This window comes from Melanostigma gelatinosum, assembly GCF_949748355.1.
Source record: "Melanostigma gelatinosum genome assembly, chromosome: 3".
NCBI classification, from domain to species: domain Eukaryota; kingdom Metazoa; phylum Chordata; class Actinopteri; order Perciformes; family Zoarcidae; genus Melanostigma; species Melanostigma gelatinosum.
In genome coordinates this window covers 11,007,163-11,034,027 of record NC_136636.1, presented here as the reverse complement: position 1 = coordinate 11,034,027, position 26,865 = coordinate 11,007,163, and the positions used below count along the sequence as shown (strand labels likewise).

Genomic DNA, 26,865 nt, shown 5'->3' with positions numbered 1-26,865 from the left:
CTCAAAGCACAGTTTCTGCTTCGGGCTTTGTATTTTTTTATTATTTTTTTGCCTCTTGTTTCAACTAAACACACGATGATAAATTGAATGTTGTCATAATGTAGGTAAAATATCATAGAACCTGAGATAACCTTTGTTTTTTCATTCCACCTATTCTTCTTCCTTGTGAAAATATCAACCGCTGTCAGTTTGGTCAGAAATGCGGTTGTTCAACGTATCCTTGTACAATGGTTTGCATGATATTTGCGGTCTTACTTATTCGTTCGTGATCACATCCATAACATACAAAATGACTTTGTGGGATATTACCTACGAATTACAGCTTATTATTTTTCGTAGGTTTCGCAACGAATGGATGAGATTGGCTCCAAATCACCAGAATTGTTTTCATTTCCAAACGTTTAGTCTTCAGCCCTGACTGATGCCGACTCAAGTGACAATTTATTTACACCCAAAGACTTAGGCCTAGCTTATCATTGTGTTTTCCTTTGAGAACAGCATTCTGCTACTCAGACGATGCCCTTTACGTGACCACATTCTATCAGAACTATACATGATGATTGCAGTTACAAATGGCAGATCCGATTTTTCACATTTAACCACTAGAATTGGATTGTACCATTTCCATTAGCTTGGCAACAATTAATCAGTCAACACAATTCTTTACGCACTCTGGTGTATTTATATGAAGAATTAATTGGGTCTGAAAGTGACTCTTGGATTCAAAAGATGAACTCACAAAGACCAAACAAATGTTATATATTTACCTTCAAATGAATCAAAGGCCAGCAACAGATGCTGGGACATTAATACTCGCTGCAAACCAACTCTTAATCATTCTCCTGAGTACCCCTCTTTCTCACACAAATAAGCCTGATAGTGCATTTTCTCCCCCAGTTGTTTATCATGAAATGTAGCGCTTTCAACAACCCCAAATATAAATCACTTGGCTGCTGTTGAGGCTTGTACTACTTGTTTACTATTGCCCCTCGCTGTTCTTGCCTCTCCTTGTGTGGTGGCAGTGCAGGGATTGGGCGACTTATCTGTGGCATGTGGACTGTGGCTAATCTCTGAAACACAGTGGGTTCATTACAGTATGTTCAAATGCTACAACAGTAGATTGCGGTTGCTTTCAGGACTCGAGGCCGTACACTGGGTAGCCATGGTGCCACTAATGATAGCTTAATAGCTTTTTAATGTTGCAGCTTGCACCTTGTGTGCTGGCTGATGGCCGCGTGGCCAATCAGCAAGAGAATGTGTGCGAGGTTGTGAGCGTTACAGACTGTGTGAGAGAGAGTGAGAGCAGGAGTGTTTCCCGTGCACATGTTCTGATGCTCATTTAAATTCATGTATGCATCGAACCACAGGGTCCTCGCTGTGGCTTTATCACACACAGCCAGGCACCAAGCAGCACACACTTCCCTCTGACACTCATGATCACATCCACTCCACGCCGGCAGCGAGAGCAACTTTATCTGTATTCCTGCTCTCACCCCGAGGACACACACACACACCACATGTCTGCCGTTTGACCCATCCCTCCTACACATAGACTCACCCAGTTTCATTCTCTTAAAAACACTCTTTTGCTCCTGTAGTCATGATTGACACACAAGCAGTTGAATACTTATGTCATCTGAATATGCAACAGCATAAATAATTGCTGTGGCAACAGATTTAATTTCTGTAGCTTTCTGCCTTCTATCCCTGGATACTGTGTTTATTTTCAACAAGTACCTAACTTCAACTGGTACTGACTGTGACAGTGTAGTCTCTATCCACATGAAGGCAGTGTTCAAGCTTACAATTTAGTGTTCTGGATTGCAGCACCCATAAGTAAAAATGAACATCTGAAGATGCATACTGTGAATGTCTTCTCCCTGCACTGAATAAAAGATATTTAAGAAACATCCCAGCTCCATTTTTTTTTCTGGGGCTCAACTATCTACAGATTGAGGTATACATCACTCCCCAGTGTAAAACACAGTGCAAGTAAAGTAGATCACAGCATCTCCATTCACTCGCATATTAGAATCATCTCGGTTTTCCTGTCTAATAAAACATGAAAGGTGGGATGATTAATCCATCCTGCAGAAGATAGTGAACCCGTGCAGTGTAAGAAACAAGTTGTTGTTGTTGCTATTCTGATATTCAGGTGTTGATGAATGTCTAATCACGGCCAGAAGACTGCATGAAGTTCAGCAAGTATACAGCATGTGCTCACTGGTATTAACTGTAGATGGTGACACGTACTACTGCAGAACACAGGAAGACTGTTGCATGGCCCCATGGTTGGTAGCAATCAAGTGAACTTGCTGATCAAGAACAATTTGGCAACATTTCCGCTCTTAAGGACGAAAATCTCTGTGGAGCTAATAGGCACATAAAAGCATTTATGGTGATGGAATGCGTTGAGGGTATTAAATATGCATCTGCTCCTGCCTCATTAAGGTTCTATGGCACGAACACAGACTCTTGCAAAGGTCTGTGATCAACAGCCATTTTCTAATACGGAGTGAATCAGAGTATCAATATTTAAAGAGGGGGGATAGGCTGGATAGAGACACGTCCACACCCTCAGAGGAGTAATGAAGGAATGTTTGTGACAGAGTAGTGTGTGAGAGTTATAGATGCACTAATTAATTAAGACCGAAGAAATGCAGAGCAGAAAACAGGAGAAGTAGTAAAAGTATAGCATGAGGGCCAAACCAGTGCATTTACATTGGAATCACATAAGCATGAGTGAGTGTGAGTCAGTGTGTTTCTGTCTCTTGGGGGCTAAATGTGGAAAAAATGAATATGGCATGTGCACTCTTTATTTTACGTGTGTTTCTACAAATTGGTAATTCCTTGCCTGGATGAGCTTCCCCCCGGTTTCTTGCTTGATTTAAAGCCACATGATATGAAATCTGTGATTCATGTTGTCTTGTAGCATTTAATGAGGATTGCCAAACAGCATACGTGAGTCGAATAGAGTGTCAGCGATTTCTGCTTCCCACCCGCATCTTCTAAACGCGCCACAGCTGCTCCAGGTTTTCCCATTTTCTACATTTGATATTTCATTTATTCCACTTTTTCTCTGCTCGCTCTAAAGGAAAACCGGTTCCAGTTTGCTCCGTAGCAAATGCGGTGAACGCTGCCTTTAAAGATCTATTGCAGAATGCCAAGTGACATTTTGAGCCATCAAAGAAGGCAGTGAATGGAAGCACAGAAAGTAAGGCGAACAGACCTTGATCTGTGGTGTGAAATTTGCTTCAGGAGAAAATTTTAATGTTTCATCAACTTTGTTGTGCTTTTGATGACATGAATGTGCAATCAAAGGATCAAAAAAAGGGCCTGGAAGAAAGAAGGGCTAAAAACTGGTGTTCCTGTCACAGACACTTAACACATTTATGCTATCAGTCATGGAACATCTCTACTGGTTGTTTGTGGCCAAAAGAGACAGACTGTAAAAAAAACAACCCCAGTTCAGCGGTTAAATTTGTGCAAATAAAAAAAATGAAAACCCTCTTGGGGTTTTACCAGCTTGTTCGTGTGATGGAGCTTTATCCTGAAGAGAGAGGGAACACAGAGAGATGGTCCAAACTGAATAAACACCGCTCTGCTCACATACCCTGTTGCAAATATGTCGGAGAAAATGCAATAAAACAGCATTATTACTCTATGGTGGCCCAAAGTAGGCAGTCAGTAGTGCCATGAAATTGAATAAATGATGAGATGCTGTCATCATTAGACTTCACTACAAGTTTGTATCTTCTGCTATAGCAACATGTACTCTTTACCTTTCCACTGTTCAAGTTGTATTTGTCAGACATGCAGGATCAGGGTTTTACTGTTGCAGCTGCTTAAGCCCCCCCAAAAAACGTTGTATTTCCAAAGAGCCGTAGCCACCCCCGGAAATGTGTCCCTTCTGATGTGTTGATAGTTTTGCAATTAATCAAATTCATGTAACCCAATATTTTGATGGTAAAGTGTTTGGATAGCTGCCCTAACTTTTAATAACCAGCACATATTATTACTTTACTGCACGCCTCATAAACGTGACCAAATGGGAGAGCAATCTTTTCCTAATTACCAGTTCTGTTCCTCAAGCTCTCATGGTATTTGTCCATGTGGTTCACATTTATCAAAATCAAACCGTTGTGGAAATCAATGATCGGAAAGATGTTCTCGTACGCTACATGTGGTTGCTGAATCGGTTGTAACTTTTGGCATTAAACTGAAAAATAATTAGAGCAAAGTCGGTGAGAGTTCAGGTGTCGCACTACTGCAGTATTCATCTTCAGATTTCAGTTTCCACAAGACCACAAAAATGTCATTGGTCATCTTAGGCTGCTTATTTTTTCTGCAGCAAGTTAGAAAAAGGCACAGTGAGTCTGGTCTAGCAAAGCTGATTAACTGATGGTATCTGTTTTGACCTATGAACTCAGTTTATTAACTTTAGCTGCTTTTCTTTTCATTTTTCTAATGATGGGCACCTCCTGTAGAGACAAATTTCTAAAAGGTATACAACATTTAAAGTGTGTCTCTTTCTAGACTCTTTTATAATAATGTCTCAAGAATAAACCTGCCAAGTCTTTTTTCAAACTGATCCAACAGTTCTTTCGACAAAAGAAAAAGAAACACAAACTGCACACCACACCAGCATGTACAAGTGTATTCTTTTTTCCTACTGCAGGGCATGTAAGCAAAAAAAAAAACAGACACACGGACTACATCATGAATGGAAAATGATGAATAATGTCAGTTCATGAATGCTAAATGTGCGTTTACCTCTTCAACCTGGCCAGACCCACCCGCGGGTCCATTATTACAAAGTTATGCTGTGCAGACAAGCGTCAAGATTCAACTGTTTCCATAAATATGACATCTATCAGACTGCATTATAGGGAGATGTTTAAAATCATGCACTTGGAATCTTTCACAATAAAGCTGAGGCTTCTTTGAGACAAGCTGTAAACAACATAATAACCTAATGCCTTTTGAGATAATATGGTGACTTTTTGGAGAAGATTTTCCTTTTTACACATCCGGCAGTTACGGAGCAATCAGCGATCAGCTTTCATCTCGAGTTGTGTATCTGGCCAGCTGGCTTAAGTCCAAAACTCACTCTCTTTTTAGCCGTGTTTTAGTCTCCACCAACTTCCGAGGAAAAGGCCTCGCCCTTTAGCTGCTAAACGCTTTGTACGTGCTATGCAGCTTGAACCAGGCTTTCCATGTTAATGCAGGTTTGTTTGTATGTAAATATGTATCCAGACGGGTTAACAAGTGTGTGGAAGTGGAAGTAAGTTTGCATGTTTGTGTGTGTGTGTTTCAGGCAGGGACAGTCGGTCTCAACCAAGCAGTTGTTATATCTAAGAGCTGGTACAGTACACGCATGAAATAATCCTCAAATGATTCACTCCACTGTCTTTGTATCTGTTTCTGTCTGTCTGACTTTTTCTCTCTCCTCTTCACATCTACAAATCTCTCCTTCTCTCCGGCTTATCTCTGCTTGTTTGCTCTTTCATTGGGCCCTTTTTTCTTTCTCATTTACTCTCTTTCTCTCTCTTTGTGCCATTTGCTCTGTTGCACTCCCTTGCTTTTCAATATCCTCTTCTAATCTGCGTGCTGGGAGCCCACTGAAGCGTCCAAGGCTTTGGTTGGTTGAGGGGATGATCAGCACTCACCCCATCATGTTCCTGGGCCGTTTCATTAGACGACGTGGCTCTCCGCAGAGTGAGAGCAGCTGCCCTGTCTGTTATGCTCAGAGAGGCCGGTGTGTGTGTTTGTGTGTGTCTGGGTGTGTAAATAAGTGTGATAGGTATATTGAAGGGCGGTAGATAGGTTGGTGGATAGATGGACAGACACAGTATAGGTAAATCTCTTAAGGGCTACTTTTTTAGACTAAAGATGCTGTAATTTGAACCGATCAAGCTGTGATGAATGATGTGTTTCAAAGTAAATATTGATTTGAATTAAATACAATTCTGGCATTTGCTCCCTGTGGGCCCACGTCTGTAAAGGCCTATCCGTCTCTCTTCTCTGGGGTGACTGGGGCTGCACAAATCATCCAAACTGATCGAATCATATGTGCACAAAACCCGCTAGAGGAGCGGTATCCATTACGAATAAAAGACTCTTTGCTTCTCTCTCTGTCTTTATCTCGGTTGCGCGCTGTCCAGAGGCAACACGCAATTACAACTTTCCAAACCGACAACAATAATTGTATTGGAATTGCTTGTTAAATCACGAAGCGGACCTCAGTGGTCGATGACAGTCAACCATCGCCGATGGATGATGGCATCGCTCATGTTTTAATGCGCGGAATTACATCGCACGCGTTCATTCGATGCGACAATAACACAGGCAAAGCGTTAACCGCCTTTAAGCAGCATCGGCTATCGAAGAACGAACTCTCACGTATCAGAATACATTTGCATGAGCACAAGTAGGCAATACCCCAAATCTGACAAATCTTGTTCATCACCCAACGTGAACAATGTCAGATAAATTAAACTTCATGCGTGGACCCCACAGGCAGTTTCTTTTGTCTGCAGCTGTGCACTTGCACTTATTTGCTTATATAAACTTCCTCACGCTAAATTCACTTTAAGACTGTTTAACGAGGCTTCTCTGACAGATGTTTGCCTGCTAATGTGTGTTTGACAGGGGAGATTATTAGTGCTTACTCACTCGACAATTGCTCAGCTCCTCTGCGGACAGGACGACAGTGCCACATTTCTTCCCTTGGATTCCTCTGTGGAGTAAAGAGAGAAAGCAATAAGAGCTGAACATAAATTACAGAAAACATCTTCTACTTGTCCTCTCTTAGGCGATAATTAAAGGTCACCGCAAGAATAAAAGCATTTAATTTTTTCAACTGGGAATTAGTCCTTGTGATTAACTCATCCTTGACATTCCATGACACTTACAGAAAGTCTTTTTTAAATTGAATTCCAATTTTTGATATTACTCAACAGGGCCATGTGATGAACCTGCTTATGAGCCTCTTACAGAAGCTTCCAGTCTGTTTTGTTACATTTTCCCGATTGTACAAAGCAACTGATCTAATTTCCAATATGGTTTAAATACTCGTGTGATCAACCAAACAAAAGCAGTCACTACTGCTGTACATCTTGACACGGGAGATGTACAGGGTATCTTAAAATACCCTTTGCAAACATATACTTTCATGTGTCATATCTTTCTTTTTTCCTGCTATATCTTTTCATGATGCGCTCCTTTAAGCTCATTGTATTTGTGTTTTACACCAGGGGAGGTGGAGACGAACGGGCCTTAATTGCTTCAGGGGAAATAACAGTGGCAGTGTGTTTGAACCTTGGCATCTCAGTGTTGCAGTATTATCATCTAATGCAAAACTGAGTTTATCTGCTTATTCGTCTGTTTTTAATTCATTTTAATAAAATAATTCTGATAAAATCAATTTCAAAAGAAAGAAGAGTTTGAGAATCAGAAAGGCCATCAAAAGCTCAACCCTCTTGTCTTGCTTTTTTTTTTTTTTTACTTAACATTTTGAGCAGTCAGGAGTCCAATAGGACATTATGTGTTAAGGTATTTGAAATGGTAACCTGCCAACAAAGACTCATATTTCCTCAGTCCTTTCGTCCACTTAAGGTGACAGGTGGAATGTAATCTTAATTGTCATGAAATGGAATTTGTTTATTACGTTTTAAATGGAACAGATGTAAAGATCACATGCCATCAGGACATACTTTCTACACATTAATGGAAGAAAATCAGTCCACAAGCCAAGGCTTTCAACATGATCAAAAAAGAGACCATATTACTTAACTCTATCCCTTTGACACAACTCTCTCCTCCCTCTACTGGCTTCCTCATAGAACTGAGTTGAAAACCTTTTTTTTTGTCTGCATATATAAGTGAACTCCTGTCCTCATACCATGCTGTCACAGACTTGAGATCCTCTTACCAAAGGCCTGTCAGTCGCTATACGTCCGGGTCTAAATCAGGACCCACCAGCTTCTGACTTTGCCTGGTTTTGTTTGTCTGGAACTGTGAGTCTGTCATCCACGGTTGGTTGGTTGGTTGGTTGGTTGGTTGGTTGGTTGGCTCTCTTACTCTGAACATTATGAACTTGTGATTCTAGTCTGTACTTTTTTTTCTATATTCTCATTTGTGTCTGTACTGCAAAGCATTTTGGATTAACTGTGTTGTTTGAATAGCTTAAGTTATGAGTTGTATCCAGACGAAATCCATTCAACTTCTTTGTCAATATGAGACTTGTGTAGAAATGAAATATGCTCCCACTTAAGGCCCATTGGTCTCATTAGACAAAATGCTAAATGTTTCTCCCTTTTCCCCACAAAATGTATCGCGTCTCATTCATCTGCCTGATGTTAGTGTGTTAGATCTCCCAGAGCACTAAATGTCTCACCAGAGGACTGTGACATTTACTGCGGCCATTTAGCATGTGTGTTAATTGCCTCATTCATCAGCTGTGTGCCACAGTAAGAGGAATGTGCCTTGTTAGTTTGAAAGGGTTTCGCGTAGCGAGGCGTTGTGGTTGTGGGCGACCTGCATTGGCTTTCTTTCAGTCCAAAGACGTTAGGTGAATTATCTAATGCTGGTTTTAGATCAGAGGAGCGAAAGAGTTTGTGCACTTCCTCACGAAAACTATTCACACTTGCGAGTTTGGATGAGCAAATATATTTTGTATATGCTTTATCTGCAAACTTCTCACTGCCAATGTACGGAGATACGGACTGCATATGCAAAACATTTTCAGTCAACATATTCCAGTTATTTTCTACAATATTTGTTCCTGCCAACTAAAGCTTGACTCATATTTTTATGGTTTGTTTAGGCAACTTAAAGCACATAATTGTAACTTCAAGCATGACACTAGACGAGTCAACCTTTCCCAAACCTAACCAAGTGTTGTAGCCGTCTTAACCTAACAAAACGTAAGACGCAGCATTTCCTCATCAATCCGAAGGCCTCCACCACGACATCTTTACAGAATATGAATGTCTAAATTCTTGGATAATAACATTTTGTGCCAGTGCAGTAAATGTAACCTTTGCGGCTATTCTGTTTTTTCCTAAAAGTCTTTAGCAAAGCATAGTCGTACAAAAATATATTGCATAGGAGACAGACGTTGTGGGTAAGGTAGATGCTGCATGCTATAAGTTGGATGCTCTTGACATTTCAGCAACAAAGTTGCACAAAAACCAACTACAGTTAAGATTTACACTATACTTATATTACAGTCGTATTTCCAGCTGCATTTTTTGACAATTTACACAAAAGATTGATGGACTTGGCTTGATGGACTCTGGTTTTCACTCAATATGCTGAGGTCATCAGACTGGCAAAAGTGTTCTCCAGCTGTGTATAAGTGCATTCTGCTCTTTGTGTAGAGGTGAGTGGGTTTTTAAGAGGTAGACGGAGACCTTTTATCCACACAGTAAAAGACTTTCATTGATCTTGATGTGGGAAAACCATCCTGGTTGCATTGGCGACTGTGAGTGTTGTTGTTTTTTTCACCTAAAATCTTGCACACACACACACACATATTAGACATCTGGTACCCCATCAGCCTCTGCCTCAAAAAAACAGCTTTCAATAGACAAATGACTCCATATCTACTCCACACATTCCTTCACCTCCTGTAGCCACATCCATTCCCTCTCAGTTCTTCCCAGAAATAACCTGATACCTTAAGGCTACTGAACAGCTAAAATCAACAAACTAAAAGAGTTTGGGCTACACAAGTAAATCTGCGCTGTGCTGACAAGCTGTGACTGTACAGTAGCTGCAGAGCAAAGCAGTTATGGCTAAAATGAATAACACGGTGTACAGTCACAGGAACAGGGCTTTCAACCATAAACCTAGGTTAGTTGAAAAATACTTTTATGCTTTGTACAAGTTGTATCTGAAGAACGTGTGCAGTAAATGGATCCTACTGAGAATATTAGTTGTGCTACATGCTATCCAAAAATACAAAAGCTCTAAAGAAATCTAACAGTATTTTTATTGATTGCTTTTAATAATAACCTTTTTAAAGGTGCGTATGTGTATAACTTGTCAGAAAATGAGGAAATATGACCATTAGAATCTCCTAAAAGATATTAAATCAATTAAATCATATTTACCATTGTTTGGTTGAAAAATTATACATTTTTCCAATACGTTTAGAGTGATTTTCTGTCTATTGACTGTAATTGTTTCAGCCTGACGAATATAAACGTATAAATCTCAACCCAGTGTATAATAAGTATGTGTCTCACCACAATATACTGTATACCTACAGCAGTGTATACTGTATGTATGTGTGGGCAATACTCAAGATATACCAAGTTTGTCAACAAAGACATTTTGCAAATATAATATTCACAATTCTGCTGAGGACTGACAGAAAAGAAAACAAAGCAGTTCGTTTTAAACTGCATTCTATCCCCTGCTGGATTTATTTCATGACTATGCATGAAAAAAAGCCCATCCGTCTCCTTGCTTCAGGAAATATTGGAGGACGGAGGTGAATGATGGAATAAGATCCAATTTGAACCTTTTTTTTGCAAGGTGACACACAAGCTCCATTGTGCTTTATAAGCAGTAATGCATGCATAATATAACCTATCTATTAGCATAATGCTTCAAAGATACACAGCATCAATACACAAGTGCTTCTGAACCTCCGATATTAAATAAAGGCGTTTGGTATTGACAGAGTGCACACACACACACACACACGCAAAAACAGGAAGAGACGGAGACATATTATCGCCCAAAGGACCATGTAAACCTAGAAATAATACTTGCACCAAATCCCTCAAAGCATAAAGACCCACTGACACACTCTCTCTCTGACTCACACACACACACACACACACACACACACACACACACACACACACACACACACACACACACACTTTTTGTTCAGAGTAGTGGAAATCTGTAATTACAGAAATCTTCAGGGAGTCAAGACTAAAGCAAACTGCTGTGAATAAGGAACGCTAAATTAATTTTGCCAAGACAAGAAAAGTATGGATGATAACTCCTGGGCTAATTTGGAAGCTACTCTTTGTTCTCTTTCCAGCTTACAATGTGAGTCGCTGTGTATGCCATTAACATCCTGTTATAACATTCATGCTACTGTTTCTCAGTATGTGACCACAACAGAGCAACACATTTGTTTGTTTTTCACCTGAAATTCCTTTGGACTTGTAATTCCATGTTTTAGCTTGTAGTATCTTCTCATAACAAGAAAAAGATTGGACTATAATATAATATAATGTGAACCTCTTTGGGTCATGGTTAGAAAAGCGCAGACGTTGTCTTTCCTGATTGAACTAGACTGGGAGTTTACGGTCATGCTAATGGCTTTGTGAGGCTGTAGACACAGCGGTGCTTTGAGCTAAATACTAACAGCATGCTAACACACTGACAACATGCTGTTGCTACTGAAAGCAGGTATAATATTTACCATTTTCAGCATCTTAGTTCAGCATGTTAGCACAGCAACATTTTCTAATTAGTATCAAATACAAAATACAGCTGGGAGTGAGGGGAGTGTCCTTAGCTTTGCAGGTAGAGTCAGAAACAAAAGTATTGAACAATCTTCAAACTGATGATGGCAAAAGATTCAAGTTCGATAAAAAAATCAGTTACAAGTTATTCCTGAGTGAGATTTCATGGCAATCAAGCAAAAGTTGACAAGACTTTCACTGAAAACCTCAAATGTCAAACTCATCGCGGCGCTACGGGAAAAGTCAGGGGTTCACCAAAGTCCGTTGGATTCATTCTGTGGGAGCCACGAATGTTTGTCGTTCAATTCAAATGTTCTATTCGTTGTTGTCGTCCAGTGACAATTATGTGGGAAAGATGCATGATTTAGATCTAGTTTAACATTCAAAGTTATGAATAATTAAAGTGAAATTGAAAGTTTCATATTAAGATGAATGAATATATCTGTAACTGTTCCTCTCCAAACAAGGGTTCGAGTGGAAACATAAAAGCATTCGAGTAACACAGAGCACAAAAGCTTGTTTCCTGGGCCAAGGGCCATTGATCAGACTTCTTGAGAGTGACATTGTGCTGGAGGACTTCCAGAAGAGCACTCTACCAAAGGCGTCTACAGTAAAGAACTGCGCCTCATTGATTCACTCTGTGCAGCTTGACAGAGAGCCTTGAAATGCATGTCATTAACAAAGAAAAATGAGAGGTTTGAACCGAGCGGGAAGGGCGCAAAAGTTGAAGAAAGAAAGAAAGAAAGAGGTAGAGGGCATGTAACCAAAGACGGTACAAAAAGGCGTCACATCCCAAAAGCAATAAGATCAATGCTTTATTCAGTTTTCAATGTCTAAATTCAGCACAGGGGATGCCTTTTTCAGTGTGTATCATTGAATTGTTATATATATTAGTGCTGGGCAATGATTAAAATATGTAATCGCGATTAATCGCATGGATTTTTTATATCAGAGATTTGATACCTCTGACTTTCAAATGTTGAAACAGAATAACAGAAATAAATGTTTAAATATATCTGTGTTTCCTACCATCATGTTGTGGAAATCATTGTTAATGATTATTGTGAGGAATAATTAACATTGACATGTGATCAGACAGTCTCTTATTATTATTATTATTAAAAGGTGATCTGTGCAACTTTGTCAATCAGGAAGTTTGTATCAAACAAGTAGCCCTTCGTACTACTCGGTACCCTTGAAGTAGCTCTCAGTTTCAAAAAGGTTGGTGCCCCCTGCTCTAGAGGATTCCCATTATGTGTGAGGATGTTTTGGCACAGAGCAGCAAATTAGGTATTCAGTCCGTTCTTTTGTTTAAGTATCTTTTGCTTTTCAGTTTTTTACTGAGTCAGTTATAAATACATTCTTCGTTATGTGTGAAAATGGACGTGTGGTGTGTGAGCGTCTAGGCTGGCTAAGATATTTTTGCCAACGTTCTGTGACCATAATACCTGGCTAAAAGTAGGGGGTACAAAACGTCTATGTCCACCCCATTCCAGTGCCAGTGTGCACATAACCATCTGTTGCAAATACCTTCCAGAGATGGTGATTATCAGCTCCCATTAAAACTGACCAAATGATCATCAGTGTTTTGTGGGTGAATGAGTGCTACAAGCGAGGCCAACACTTTAGAAGATGATGATGAATACTGGCTGCTGTTGATATAATAACCTCATTTTATGGGCACTTATGGTTACAAATTTTTGCAAATTAGGCTATCTTGTAAAGGAAACAACAAATTGAACACAGGCGTTTATGGCTATGGTTTGTGGAACTGACAAATTAAATACATTTTCTGGTCATTTAGAAATGTGCAAGCAATAGAAATGTCAGTTCAACAAAATGTTTAACAGTGAAGGAAAGAGCAAAGAGGTAGGAGTTGGCCAGTATTGTAATAATCATGGTAATGAGCACAAAACGTGGGGTATTGGACAAGGAAACCAGGATGTGTGTGTGTTGTAGAGTTTCATTTCAAATTCTGGATATGGTACGGTTGCTGCAGATGTTATCTTCTGATATTTTCAGGATCACATGCAGGTTCCACTGCTGTCAGCTCAGATTCTCTTTGTACAATCGAATGAGTCAAACCAAATGGACAGCTCGCATTGTGCTGGGCGTGATATAAAAGTCATGCCGTGCAGCCAAAGGTTGTTCAGACAAAGAACTTTACTTTAAAGTTACTTTAAACAAACATGTGACAGTAATTTGGTAAGCAGTAATTGTGCTTTAATATCTTCATCTCCACAAGCAATCTCCGTTAAAGCTTGTGTTTAGCTCTAGTTTGTGCAGCTGTTGGGAACCTTAAACAGGTTACAAACTGTTTTAGTTCTGCCTTCTGAATGGTGGTTCAATGACAATTAAACTACTTAAAAGTGCAGTCATTGGAGGTGGTGTTTTTGCTCTACCAAGGAATCTATTTGAAATTAACACAGTATTGCAGAGTTCTTTTTCCTCTGTTGATCAAGTTAAAGTTTCTTCTGGTTGCACTCATTACTTTTGCATGTCAAATGCAAATACAATTACACATGCATTTACAAATCCTTCAAGTCCTTCCTCTATTTATTCAAAAGAACAGAGGGGTTATAGATTTTGTCTAGCATAACACGAAAACTTGATTTAATACATTCAAGCTGAAATCCTATAAGGGCTACAAAGAATATAGCGGCAGAAAATTCATATGCGGTGACTTTACAGGAGCTGTCCGTTCAGTACCACCACAGCACAGAGCATCGGCACCAACACCAGTATTTTATTATTTTCTGACTCAAATTTACCTCACTGGCTCCCTCAATAATCAGTTTCCCTAAAAGCTACTATAATGGAGCATAATGGATTTTTTAAAAACTATTTACTGCAATAATGTCAAAGGAGTTTTCAACGGAAATGCCCTGATTGTCCCAAAGAGTCTTTCCTGCTATTAAAACCATTTGGTGATGTAAATTTGTGTGGCCTTGACAGTGAATAACAGTGAACAATAGACAGTCAGTCAGGTTGCGATGTTAGTCCTGACACATTCAAGAATTGCTTTCTGTGTGTGTGTGTGTGTGTGTGTGTGTGTGTGTGTGTGTGTGTGTGTGTGTGTGTGTGTGTGTGTGTGTGTGTGTGTGTGTGTGTGCGTGTGTGTGTGTATTAGGGGGGTGTTTTCTTGGCTGGGTGTTGTTTCTGCAGAATGGACTGAATTTGAACCAAAGTGTGGGGGGGGGGGGGTGGGGGATAGGGTGAGCCCTATTTTCACATTAGGGTGTGAGTTTCCTCCCCCCCAAAAACTATGCGTTCCTGAAGTTACCTGAAAGCACCGCTGCAATCTCATTGGCCGAGAGCCAAGACACCCCAGGACCCCTGTGGTTCAGCCACTGTTCTACAAAACTACCTGCAGCCCCCACCTCAATGCTTTTTCCACCGATCCCTTCGGGTAGAAGGAGGCACACAGCAACGTTGCTTCTCTTTTTAACCAAAATCCTCGGTTTCACAGTTATATCCGCTGGCCGAATTCACCAAACTGTCTATTTTATCTTTGTTCGCATCTACGAAGCGAACCTGTTTAATCCTGCAGAAGTGAAGAAGCAAGACTCCTTCAGAAAGAGAGAGCGAACTTCCACTCTCCACTCTCCACCAAGCGCCTCGTCTGCTCCGGCCATAAGGACGCGAAAGTCCCTTCTCGAGACGACAGCGATTCTCTCCCATCGAGAGAACACGGCTTCCGCAGTCACTGCCTAAGCCCACTGAAGCTCAGAAGAAACCCCTCAGAACCCCCCCCCCCCCCCCCACCAATCACCACGATTGCATCGTACCGTAAGGCGAAATAGGTTCTGGGCAGAGTTAGAGAGAGTTTAATTTGTGTTTATTTTATCTTGTTTGTGTGCTTAAGGTACTGTTCATTTCTATAACGTGGTGTATGCTTAATAATCGCCGACACTAACGATCGCTGAGATCGTAGGGGTTGTGTAGAAGTAGCGTGTATTCCATGCTACTGTGATTTGTGTTGAAACAGCCGCAGTGAGGTCGAAGTTGCTTCTCATCAGTTCAGGAGGTCAGAACCGCCGGCTGAGACAAAGAGTCGCTGTTCTTGCTCCCCTGGCTGAGAGAGCAACCTTCCGTACTCCCGCGCGGCGCAGAGGATCGTAATCGCTTGTTTTATTTCATTTTGTTTGGGTTCCTTTCCCTTCTCTTTTACTAACCCACACACACACATATAGCTTTGAGCTAATCTAGCTACGTGCTAAACAGATACCGGCACATGTAGACACCGGGTCTCATGTTGGCTCTCCGCCATTTTGGGTCTCGCGCATGAGAGACGTCACCACGTCCCGACTACGTCACACGTCACTGAGCTGTTCCCTCGCTCTCCCCCCCCCTTTTCACTCACACACACACACAGACACACACACACACACCCCTCTTTTCAATCGTCTGTTGATTTTAGATAGCGTGCTCATGAATGTATAGTTGTTAGTTTAGATATTAGTTGACTAGATCATTAGTATTAGAACGTAATAAACTCTGTTATATTTTAAAGAGCAGCTGTCTGTGATTACTTTGTGCATGCGTATCGTGATAATAACTGTATATGTGGTCTGTGCTCGAACTTAAACCTTCACTTTCACTCTGAATGTGTAATAGTACTCAGACTACTGACATTGTGAGTGAACACTAATTATGAGACTTAGTTTTATCATTTGGTTATTGGTCCCTGTTCGCAGGGTGGTGCCCCATTATTATTAATAATCATTAATAATTGTTACTGACATTAATAATTCTATTGATGTCAAGAATTTAATTTCTTCGATGCTGATAACCCAAACACGCTCCTTTACGTTCCCAACACCTGGTGAAAGGAGATACTGAGGATTACCAGGCTTCAGGCAGGATTTCTCTGGAAACCCCTGCGACAGTTTTCAGCGCGGGAAGCCAAACATATCTCTATGACAAAGGAACATCACTGTTGGTTAAAGACGATACTGTGGAATACAGCGTTTCAATTATCTCTCCTCTGCCGCTGTTTTATTCAGGAGACAAACTGAGAACACTTTGATGCATTCGGGGAGGAGGCATGTTTCTTCCACGCCACCAGCTCTGTAACCTTTAAAACCGAACACAAGCATGACCATCCAAACATACAACAATGTGCAGTGAAGCAAGGCCTCTCTAACACAATTCCTGACTTCACTAACTCTGCCAAAGGGAAAAGTGAAACACTATTTCATTGCCGTAAGGACAGAGAACAGACACACACCCCCACCTGAGACATAAACCACCTCAATTACCCACTGCTGATTCTACAAAGCCTCCGCCAATACGAGACCTCATTTGACTTTATTACAGCAGCCACCAGAGAGACCGTGCCATTAATCAAATAGAATAGGGAAAGAGTGAGCAGCCACCCAGGAGAGCAAAGAAATGAACTGATACGGCTGCTACAATTTCTCTGTTCAGCTTCTGCCTGAGAGAGTGACCCAGCATTCGTCATGGCTCAAATGAAGTACACACTGCATCAGAAGGCAGCACTGCATTGTCTTTCAGGGTAGAGGAGCTCTGGTACCTGGAAATAAAGGTACTTAGAGACAGATAAGCAATGGAACTTATTTGATGAGTGCTCTTTTTCAGTCTGTGGGTAATATTGCATTTCCCTCTTAAGACTTTCCAACTGCCACAGCAGAAGCTGTCAAGCAAATAAACATCTGGAAATGTGATTTCAAAACAAGCCGGTTGAGGAAAATTGTGTGGAGAACAAGTCAATATGCAAAGAGGAACAAATGAAACAGGCTTGACAAATTTCATTACATGTGTTTTCTCTGTTCTGCTTTGTTTATCGTCACAAACACAGTGTGAAATTGGGGGAAAAAAGCCTTTTCCCCTCTTTCTGTTGGGGAATAAATGACACCTCAGGCAATTAACATCGTACCAATGGCAGCCAATCTCTCTAATGCTTTGTTTGCCATCGATGCTGCTGTGTTCTCTAATTCGTTTTGGCAGAAAATCGATGCCATTTGCCAAAATAGCTGTCTCCAAATATTTAAACAGGCTGAGCTTAATGCAGGAGTAGTGTGTTTTGTGGATTTCAAACCAGATTACTGTGAAGTTTAGGTTCACTATAACCTAATAAATCAGTTAATGCTCAACAGCGCTCCTGAATTCGTTAATTCAGCGCAGGAAACCTCATCCGTCAAGTTGATTCATCGCTGCAATTCAAACCGCAATGACAGAAAAATTGTTGTCCTGACAGATGGCTCGGCTCAGAAAAACAGTGATCAATTGCTGCCTGCCTGCACGGGGAGGAAACTGAGTTTTGCTCAGAGATATTAGACACAAGGTAATCAATACTGGATGAGCTCTCATACTGACAAAGCAACGGTGCAGGGAAAGCCTGTTTGCCATTAGGTTAGGTTAGCTGTGAATGGGTCTGCTGGGGTTATCCGCCCTGCTTCAGGATCCGGCTTACAACCAGGATACACACAAACAACCGTGTGGAATAATTCAATTATTCATTTCAATGACACACTGGCACAGCGGGGGTGCCAATGCAGGGTCACCCGATTTAAAAAGTTGAATCTGGCTTTGGATGTAGATGCAGACAGCTGCTCGGTTCATGCTACATTGACGTCTGCCAGGGCTGGATCACCAACTGGGAAAAGTTATGGGCCACGGGGGCCACATATAAATTTTTTTATTTAATATGTGGTAATTTGGTTAATTGCAAATTATTTTGGAGAATGTAAATTACAAATAGGTACTTTGTGTACTTTGCAGTTTTTGCCTCGCAGTTTTGTCCTTGAGTGGATTAATTAGGCCATATCGTATTCATATGCAGACGTGGTCCCCCATGTGCAGACAACATGCAGACTAAATTGTGGGCTTCATGTAGATACATTGCACGGACTACTGCGGAAAGGGAGGGTTACATTTACATAACGTGGACCCTCGCAGCTATGCAGCTGAAAGTTTAAATTGAGCTGTAGTTACTGACAGCTATCTCAGCTCTGATTTTAACCATAGCACAGTTATTCTTGTTCAAGATTGTAGAACACAGGTTGTAATTAGTGCATTTAATGACATTTCTTTGTGATTAGAGATGATATTTTGATGACACTTTGAACTTACTTGACATGGCGGCATGCAGGAAATTATTACCTAGATGCTATCAATATACTGTAGATACAAACAAGCTAAGAGCTTCTGTGTTTATTGAGAAGACAACACACTTTGTCCTTTCTTGTTATTAGGTTTCCTTGCTTTTAATGAAGTTCGAGCCAATTCTGCATTGACTTAAACAAATTGAACTCTAGGCCAAGAAAACCAATTAAACTAAGGCAAGGCAAGGCAAGTTTATTTGTACAGCACATTTCAACAACAAGGTAATTCAAAGTGCTTCACATAAAATCATTAAAAGCATCAAAACACAGGGCAAAAGAAAAGGAGATTTCAAAAACAATTAAAAAACTGTGTAAGAAATGAAATGCAGTAGTAAAATGCAGAAATGCAGGAAATTGATTAATATATCAATTGAATGTGGTTCAATTAAAGGCAGCAGCAAACAGAAAAGTCTTCAATCTTGATTTAAATGAGCTGAGGGTCTCAGCAGACCTGCAGCTTTCTGGGACTTTGTTCCAGATATGTGGAGCAGAAAAACTGAACGCTGCTTCTCCATGTTTAGTTCTGACTCTGGGAACAGAAAGTAGACCGGTCCCAGACGATCTAAGGGGTCGGGATGGTTCATAAGGTAGTAGCAGATCAGAGATGTATTTTGGCCCTAAACCATTCAGTGCTTTGTAAAACAACAGCAGGATTTTAAAGTCAATTCTTTGTTGGACAGGAAGCCAGTGCAAAGACCTCAGAACTGGAGTGATGTGGTCCACCCTCTTGGTCTTAGTGAGGACTCGAGCTGCAGCGTTCTGAATCAGCTGCAGCTTTCTGACGGACTTTTTACAGAGACCTGTAAACACACCGTTACAGTAGTCCAGTCTGCTGAAGATAAATGCGTGGACAAGTTTTTCCAAATCCTGTTGAGACATAAGTCCTCTAATCCTTGATATATTCTTCAGGTGATAGTAGGCTGATTTTGTAATTGTCTTGATATGGCTGTTCAGGTTGAGGTCTGAATCCATAACTACACCTAGATTTCTGGCTTGGTTTGTGGGTTTTAACATCAGTGACTGAAGCTGAGCGCTGACTTTCAATCGTTCGTCCTTGGTACCAAAAACAATTACTTCTGTTTTATCTTTGTTTAATTGAAGAAAATTCTGGCACATCCAGTTGTTGGTTTGTTCAATGCAGTTACCCAGCCCTTGTATGGGATTATAGTCCCCTGGTGACATAGTTATGTAGATTTGTGTGTCGTCTGCATAATTATGATAACACACTTTGTTGTTTTCCATAATCTGAGCTAGTGGAAGCATGTAGATGTTGAACAGAGGGGGCCCCAGTATTGAACCTTGGGGAACACCACATGTCATTTTAGTCAGCTCTGATGTGTAATCAGCTACAGACACAAATTATTCTCGGCCCTTCAAGTAGGATTCAAACCAGTTAAGTGCTGTGCCAGAGAGTCCCACCCAGATTTTTCGTCTTTCTAGGAGTATGGCATGGTCGACCGTGTCGAATGCAGCACTGAGATCTAGTAACACTAAGACTGAACTTCTGCCATTGTCTATGTTTAAGTGGATGTCGTTGAAAACCTTAACAAGAGTAGTTTCAGTGCTGTGGTGCTGTCGAAAGCCTGACTGGAAAACATCAAAGCAGTTATTTACGGCCAAGAAGTCGGTCAGCTGTTGGAAAACCGCTTTTTCAATTGTTTTACTTAAAAATGGGAGGTTTGATATTGGCCTATAATTTTTCATCGTTGCGGAGTCTAAACTAGCCTTCTTTAGGAGTGGTTTAATAACTGCAGTTTTTAGGGCCAGACAGAAACTCTTGTTATTTTATTATTATCTTGTTGTCTTTCCAGATCAAATGGTCTATTTTTTTTTTATCAAAAAAAGGAAATATGTTTTCTTTTTTTAATATCTTATCATGTTCTGTTCATTTATTTTCTCAATTTCAGTCATTTAATTTTTTTTCAGAAACAATTCGTTTTGCCTCTGTTTTAAAGGCCGAAAGATACGTCATGATACCTGACAGTCACATATACTTAGACCTGGTGTAGAGCTGATCTCTAATTGAATGGAGAGATGGATCAGTCACACAGGATTGTTTTCTCTGCTACTTTCCTTCTCTACGAGTCATGCGTTTAATTTGCTTGATATATGCTCTCATTTATTTAATGTAAGCTAATTATTGAATTTTGTCTTTTTGCATAAGGCAACTTGCATATAAACAATACACCGCTCCTGAGGGGCAAACCCCCTCTCTGGCGAGCACATTTCCATGGAGCTCAGCACCCCTGAACCATCCGTTTCACGTCACCTAAACCTTCAAACATGAGCTGCCTTGGGCATTACAACCATCACTTTTTATCACAGCATCAAAGACTTCCCTGTCAGTTGCAAAGCAGGAGCTGGAGGGTGGAGTGGAAAACATGTCTTCCCTTTCCTTTCTTCCTTCCATTCCTTCCTTCACGGAAACACTGGTGTGATTGCACTCCAAAGATTGAAAGAACATTAACTAATTTATGAGAGCAGCAATTAAGGAGGAACCAGTAGAAATTGCAGTCACACTTAGAAATGGTCTCCTTCTACCACAGCCAACTGCTGGATCCTTTGATGCTAAATAGCCTGTGATTGGCGGAAACAAAAAAGTCAAAGTGCTGCGAATGGTCAATTGGTCGGAGCCTTTTGTTTCAAAACAGAGTATAAATTCAAAAGTGTTAAAACCACGAAATTCCGGCATCTCGAGAATCAATAAAAAAATGATAAATAACGCTTTTTTGTCTACCTCCTTCAAATTATCTTATTGCAGACATATAATACCCCTAAGCTGAGGTGATCCTGACTTCCTACCAATTTTGCCTTTAATCTAACTTTGCGACCCAATTTGCAAAGGGCTACCTATAGCCCCCTTTCCCTTGATCAAATAGCTACAGCATCCATATTCAATATAGACCTCCCAGAAGACAGAAAGGCAGCTGCAACCTAAGAAAAAACCCTCCGCTTTCCATTCGCTGAGGCCTTAAAGAGAGACACATAGAGCGTGAGGAGAGGAAGAGGTTAGGTGCTCATGTGGAAAAGGAGCCCTCTGGTAATTACGCTCTTGGCCATTATTCTTTTCTGACCACCAAAATCCACCCAAAGGAAATAAGCCTTACACCACATATTTACTGTATGATCTTTGTCTCAAAGGAAACCTCCTACTGCACTGCAGTTATTCCCCGGCCAATGAAGGCTTCCCCAGAGAGAGAGAGGGGTGTGTGTGTGTGTGTGTGTGTGTGTGTGTGTGTGTGTGTGTGTGTGTGTGTGTGTGTGTGTGTGTGTGTGTGTGTGTGTGTGTGTGTGTGTGTGTGTGTGTGTGTGTGTGTGTGTGTGTGTGTGTGTGTGTGTGTGTGTGTGTGTGTGTGTGAGATAGAGGGTGGAAAAAAATGAAAGATACATGACAGAATAAAACCTAAATCCTACCAATTTTGCCTTTAATCTAACTTTGCGACCCAATTTGCAAAGGGCTACCTATAGCCCCCTTTCCCTTGATCAAATAGCTACAGCATCCATATTCAATATAGACCTCCCAGAAGACAGAAAGGCAGCTGCAACCTAAGAAAAAACCCTCCGCTTTCCATTCGCTGAGGCCTTAAAGAGAGACACATAGAGCGTGAGGAGAGGAAGAGGTTAGGTGCTCATGTGGAAAAGGAGCCCTCTGGTAATTACGCTCTTGGCCATTATTCTTTTCTGACCACCAAAATCCACCCAAAGGAAATAAGCCTTACACCACATATTTACTGTATGATCTTTGTCTCAGAGGAAACCTCCTACTGCACTGCAGTTATTCCCCGGCCAATGAAGGCTTCCCCAGAGAGAGAGAGGGTGTGTGTGTGTGTGTGTGTGTGTGTGTGTGTGTGTGTGTGTGTGTGTGTGTGTGTGTGTGTGTGTGTGTGTGTGTGTGTGCAGAGCACGTCTGCGTGTATGCATGTGTTAGCACACAGAAGTCTCTTTGTGGAAGTGATGCCATTGAGAGACTTGATTCATCACTCTGTGTTAGAGCAAGAAAGAAGCAGAGAGGGAGGCAATATGACAGCTTTATCAGTCCGCTGGTCCAGACCTCCATTAGCACACCATGCCAGAGGAGGAAAACACAGATGGATGTACGTGTGTGTGTGTGTGTGTGTGTGTGTGTGTGTGTTTAGCCAAGTTTTGGAATGAATCCTTACAGATGGGATTGTATTGTCCACAAACTGATGCCTACATTTGCTCATTGTGGATTCCTGTTTGGATCTTCTTTTTATTTTTTCTATATGTTGTCTACTATGACGTCTGCTAACGGAGTCATTGCTGTGTGCATATGTGAATTTTAGCTTTGTAGAAAGACGATCTTGGTTGCATCTAGCTATTTTTCTTTTATTTAACTCAGCTTGGCATGTTCACGTTATCCGATTCCTTTTTGGGGAAAAGGAGGTATTCCTGGTGTTTGTTTTTTTGTGTGCTGCAAACGGCCCACTCAGTGGTATTCAGCCATGCAGATGTTGTTGATTTTATGTGTTTTGAGATATCAACCTCTAAAACTCATGGCACAACCAATGATGAACTTATACCCAAAAGCAATTCAGGGGATAGTTTTGCTTGTGGTGCTCAAAGTGTTAAGAAATGACATTATACATTTGCAGTTGAGTTTCATTTGAGCTACTTTCTACTAAAGAAATAATCCAAATGAGATGTGATTTACAATTTCTAACTTGTCTGTTCAGCACATTGTCTGTTTGAAATTCTAAAACACACTTTTTCAATTAACTACACACGATAATCCACATTAGACTTATTAACATTCACCTGCACCCACATGCACACGTGAAAACACCTGTAACCAATTAAGATCCCTTAGCAAATATATTGTGTTAATTATCAAATTAACACTATGAATAGGATCCAGATTTGTTCGTTGATGTGTATAACAATTGAGGCGAATTTCGGAGAGAGTTAAAGGACTGTATTCGCAAAATACTGTATCCTGGTTATAGTGCAATGCAGTAACTTTGTAAATGTAATCTTCACTTACTAGCTGAGGAATGTCTTCGCTAGCAAAGTCCTTAGAAGTGTGAATTGGTTGCTAAGAAACATCTGTATTTCTGTCTCATCAAAAGCAATCAATTATGTAAACCAGAAGTCTCTGCATCATCACAAGCCGCAACATATATTCCAAATATTACAGTTTTATGGGGCCAACCAATAACTTAAATGGAGCTACTGATCCCTTTTTAAATGTAGGTATGGCGTTGTGTTATTTATAGCATACATGGAGAAATGTATGCTATAAATAACTATCTAGTGTTTGATACTGCCCCTGCACCTGTTACAAGCTAAATAATCCAACCACACAGGCAGCCAACAACATAGAATGTCTTCACAAAGCTGAAAACCCAATCCTCATCAACAGAACAAAATGTCACTTTTTTCCCAGAGGAGCCAAAAAATACACGAGAGTCTAAACACACAACAATGTCACCCACAGTAGACGCCAACTGGAGCTGTTACAGCAGCCATTTTGTTTCAGAGCCTGTGTTCGTGTGCATCTGCATATCCGAGAGTGAATGATGAGGCGCAGTGGAGCACGGCTCACTCGGAGTGGGTGTAAATAGCTGGTAGCCATATCAACAGAAAGAGATGTGTGGTTTTATGACAGGTTAGGTGAGGGGGGAATAGAGGGAGCAGAAATGAGAAACAGAAAATGGTAAAAGATGAGTATAAAGATATAGAGGCTGTCACACACACCTGGCCTGCAGAGAGAATCCAATTGTTCAATTTTCAAACCTGCTGGAGAGGGCTGAACAGATAAGATGACTGAACACCTCCCTCCCCAACAAGTATCACCGAGCTGCTCTTAAGCAAGGCACATGAGCTCAGTGGCTAATAATTGAGGCGTGTGATTGAGCTGGATGACGCACAGCAGGTGTCGGTGTGTATTTCGGCATCTGTGTGAGTAATGAAGCAGTGTTTTGCTGACAGAGGCATCTGCTCCACTGACAGAAAAAACAACAACAACAAGAAGTGCCAGAAACTCATAGCTTCAACTGCACTGTAGGTCTGAACTGAATCTTCCAGTGGCAATGTGCCCTTTAAGAACGCATAAATCAATTGTGTTAAACTGGGAATGAAGACAGTACAATCCATTATTCTCACTAGTGTAAGAGGATCTCAAGCAAAGCGCTCAGATAAAATTAGGTGGGAGAGAAGTTAAGGTGGCAAAGAGGAGAGAATCCAACCCTGGCGGCTATGATGGTAATTATTTCAGGAGTAAAAGGATCCATCAGTGATCAGGGTTGTCACAATAAAATAGAATAATAAAAATATCCATTTCAAGGGTAAATTCAGTGTAAATATCCCTCGCATCTGATATTACTGTTTTAGTATCAAAGGTCAGCTCCTGATACATTGCCCCTTACACCTCTCTCTCTCTCTCTCTCGCTCTCTCTCTCTCTCGCTCTCTCTCTCTCTCTCTCTCTCTCTCTCTCTCTCTCTCGCTCTCTCTCTCTCTCTCTCTCTCTCGTAAACATTGCCTATGCCATTTGAAATCCTGTAATGACTTTTTCAGTTTCTCACCTTCTCTGATGAGCTCAAACACATCTCAGATTGAGTACATTGCGGTACTGAGGCATGGCTTAAGGCCATATTTGCAGCCTCCGCTCCCAGTATGGCTTCCCGGGACACAGCTCAGTATGTTGTGCATTTGACAATTATCCGAGCAGCCCACGATTCAACTCTAAAAGTATGTGATAGTTGCTTGTGTTTTTGTTTTGCACTATAGGTGATTCATGATATTTCACTTTCTAAGAGGTGAGGAGACATATTTTGATAGCATGTGGGATTGAAGCGTTCGGAAGAAAACAGAAGCATCAGACCTGTACTTGTCTTGTGTTTTTGCAGGAGAGGATGGAGACAGCTTACTGAGGATTACAATTATTTTGAGAGTATTTTTATTTTTATTGCACTTACCCTGCCATGGCCGCTTTCCCAGCCCTGAGCACATTCATGCATCTGCATACTAAAGGTTGGTTTGGCCAGTGTTTACTAAAATGCCCTCACATTTCACAGTATTTGTTACATTGCAGTACAGCTATACTCGGGACATCTACATGTGAACAATCTAGCATCCAATGCTGTGACGCAGACACGTTGTAGCATCACATACTGTCATGAAGACGAGGATTTAGGCAGGGCTTGCCGTCACAGTCATGACGAATGATAGCAGCAAGTTCTTTCAGTAACTAATCTTAAACTCAAAGGTGTCTGGACTTGGTACTTGTTGCCCAATTATTGAAACATGTAGCCTCTCTGTTGACCAGGTATGCTAAACCATAAGCACATTAACTGCTTTGCACTCGCTTTACATGTGTGTGTACTACAGCCTGAAACATTCACCCAAATACTTTAACAAGCATTTATTTAAATAAATGAAAAGTTCAAAAACTTAAATGAAAGAGAACAAATGTGTTTTTTTACAGATGCTCTCTTATCCCTGAAAGCTCAGTAGATAGCAACACTGAGCTATCTGTTGCAGTTAGCTATATGACTACATGACAGTGATAGTCCCAATACTTTCTATAAACAGAATAATATCCCACCTCAGAGGTTCTCATGGTTGCAGCTCTTACAGTATTGTTCACTTCATCCAGGAGCACCTGGGGCAAACTTTTGGAGATCGGGAGACTTGGTGTCAGGATTGGTTTGTCAGACTTTGTTTGTCATCATACCCAGCTGGGTATCCCGCCTCTGCACACATGCCTCTATTCACATTCACAGATAATTTCCTTCCATTTTGCTGCTGTGCTCCAGGAATCCACACTGACACTCAGGCAATATTGAAACGGTTACAGGCCAAGCATGCTCAATCATACTTCCTCCTCCTCGTCTCCCCCCCAACATCTTTCTAATGTCCTATCTAAGCTATAACTTCACTGTCCTCTTCTCTACTCTCATTTCCTTCTTTGTTGTACTAATTTAACTTCCTTTCATCGCTCTTCTCTCCTCCATAGTTTCTAATCACAAGGTGTGCACATCTGTACACTATTCCTCAATATGCCATTCACTAAGTATTCTGTCTACATAATGCAACACGGCAATCATACACTGCATCGACCTAAGGGTCCATTTTCTGAACCAGTAGTGTCACAAGGATAAAACATAGGCAGCAATTAGTGGGCATTGCAGCGCCGCTTCAGTGGAATACGGTGCATAAACTTGATCTAAAAACAATAGTGCTCTGCAGTGGCTGACTGTAGTTGGCCTGAAGGTTAGAGAAA

At 40.9% G+C, this 26,865-nt stretch overlaps 1 protein-coding gene across 2 annotated transcripts in view; it reads right to left on the bottom strand.

Moving 5' to 3' along the window:
- cpne5b (copine Vb) overlaps positions 1–26,865 on the bottom strand; it is a gene marked incomplete at both ends in the record, with an annotated part of 89,812 nt that overhangs the window by 25,193 nt on the left and 37,754 nt on the right. For both annotated transcript variants that reach the window (XM_079265413.1, XM_079265412.1), the window contains one exon: positions 6,676–6,739. In XM_079265413.1, the coding sequence (XP_079121539.1) occupies positions 6,676–6,739 (64 nt within the window). The remainder of the gene's footprint in view (positions 1–6,675; positions 6,740–26,865) is intronic.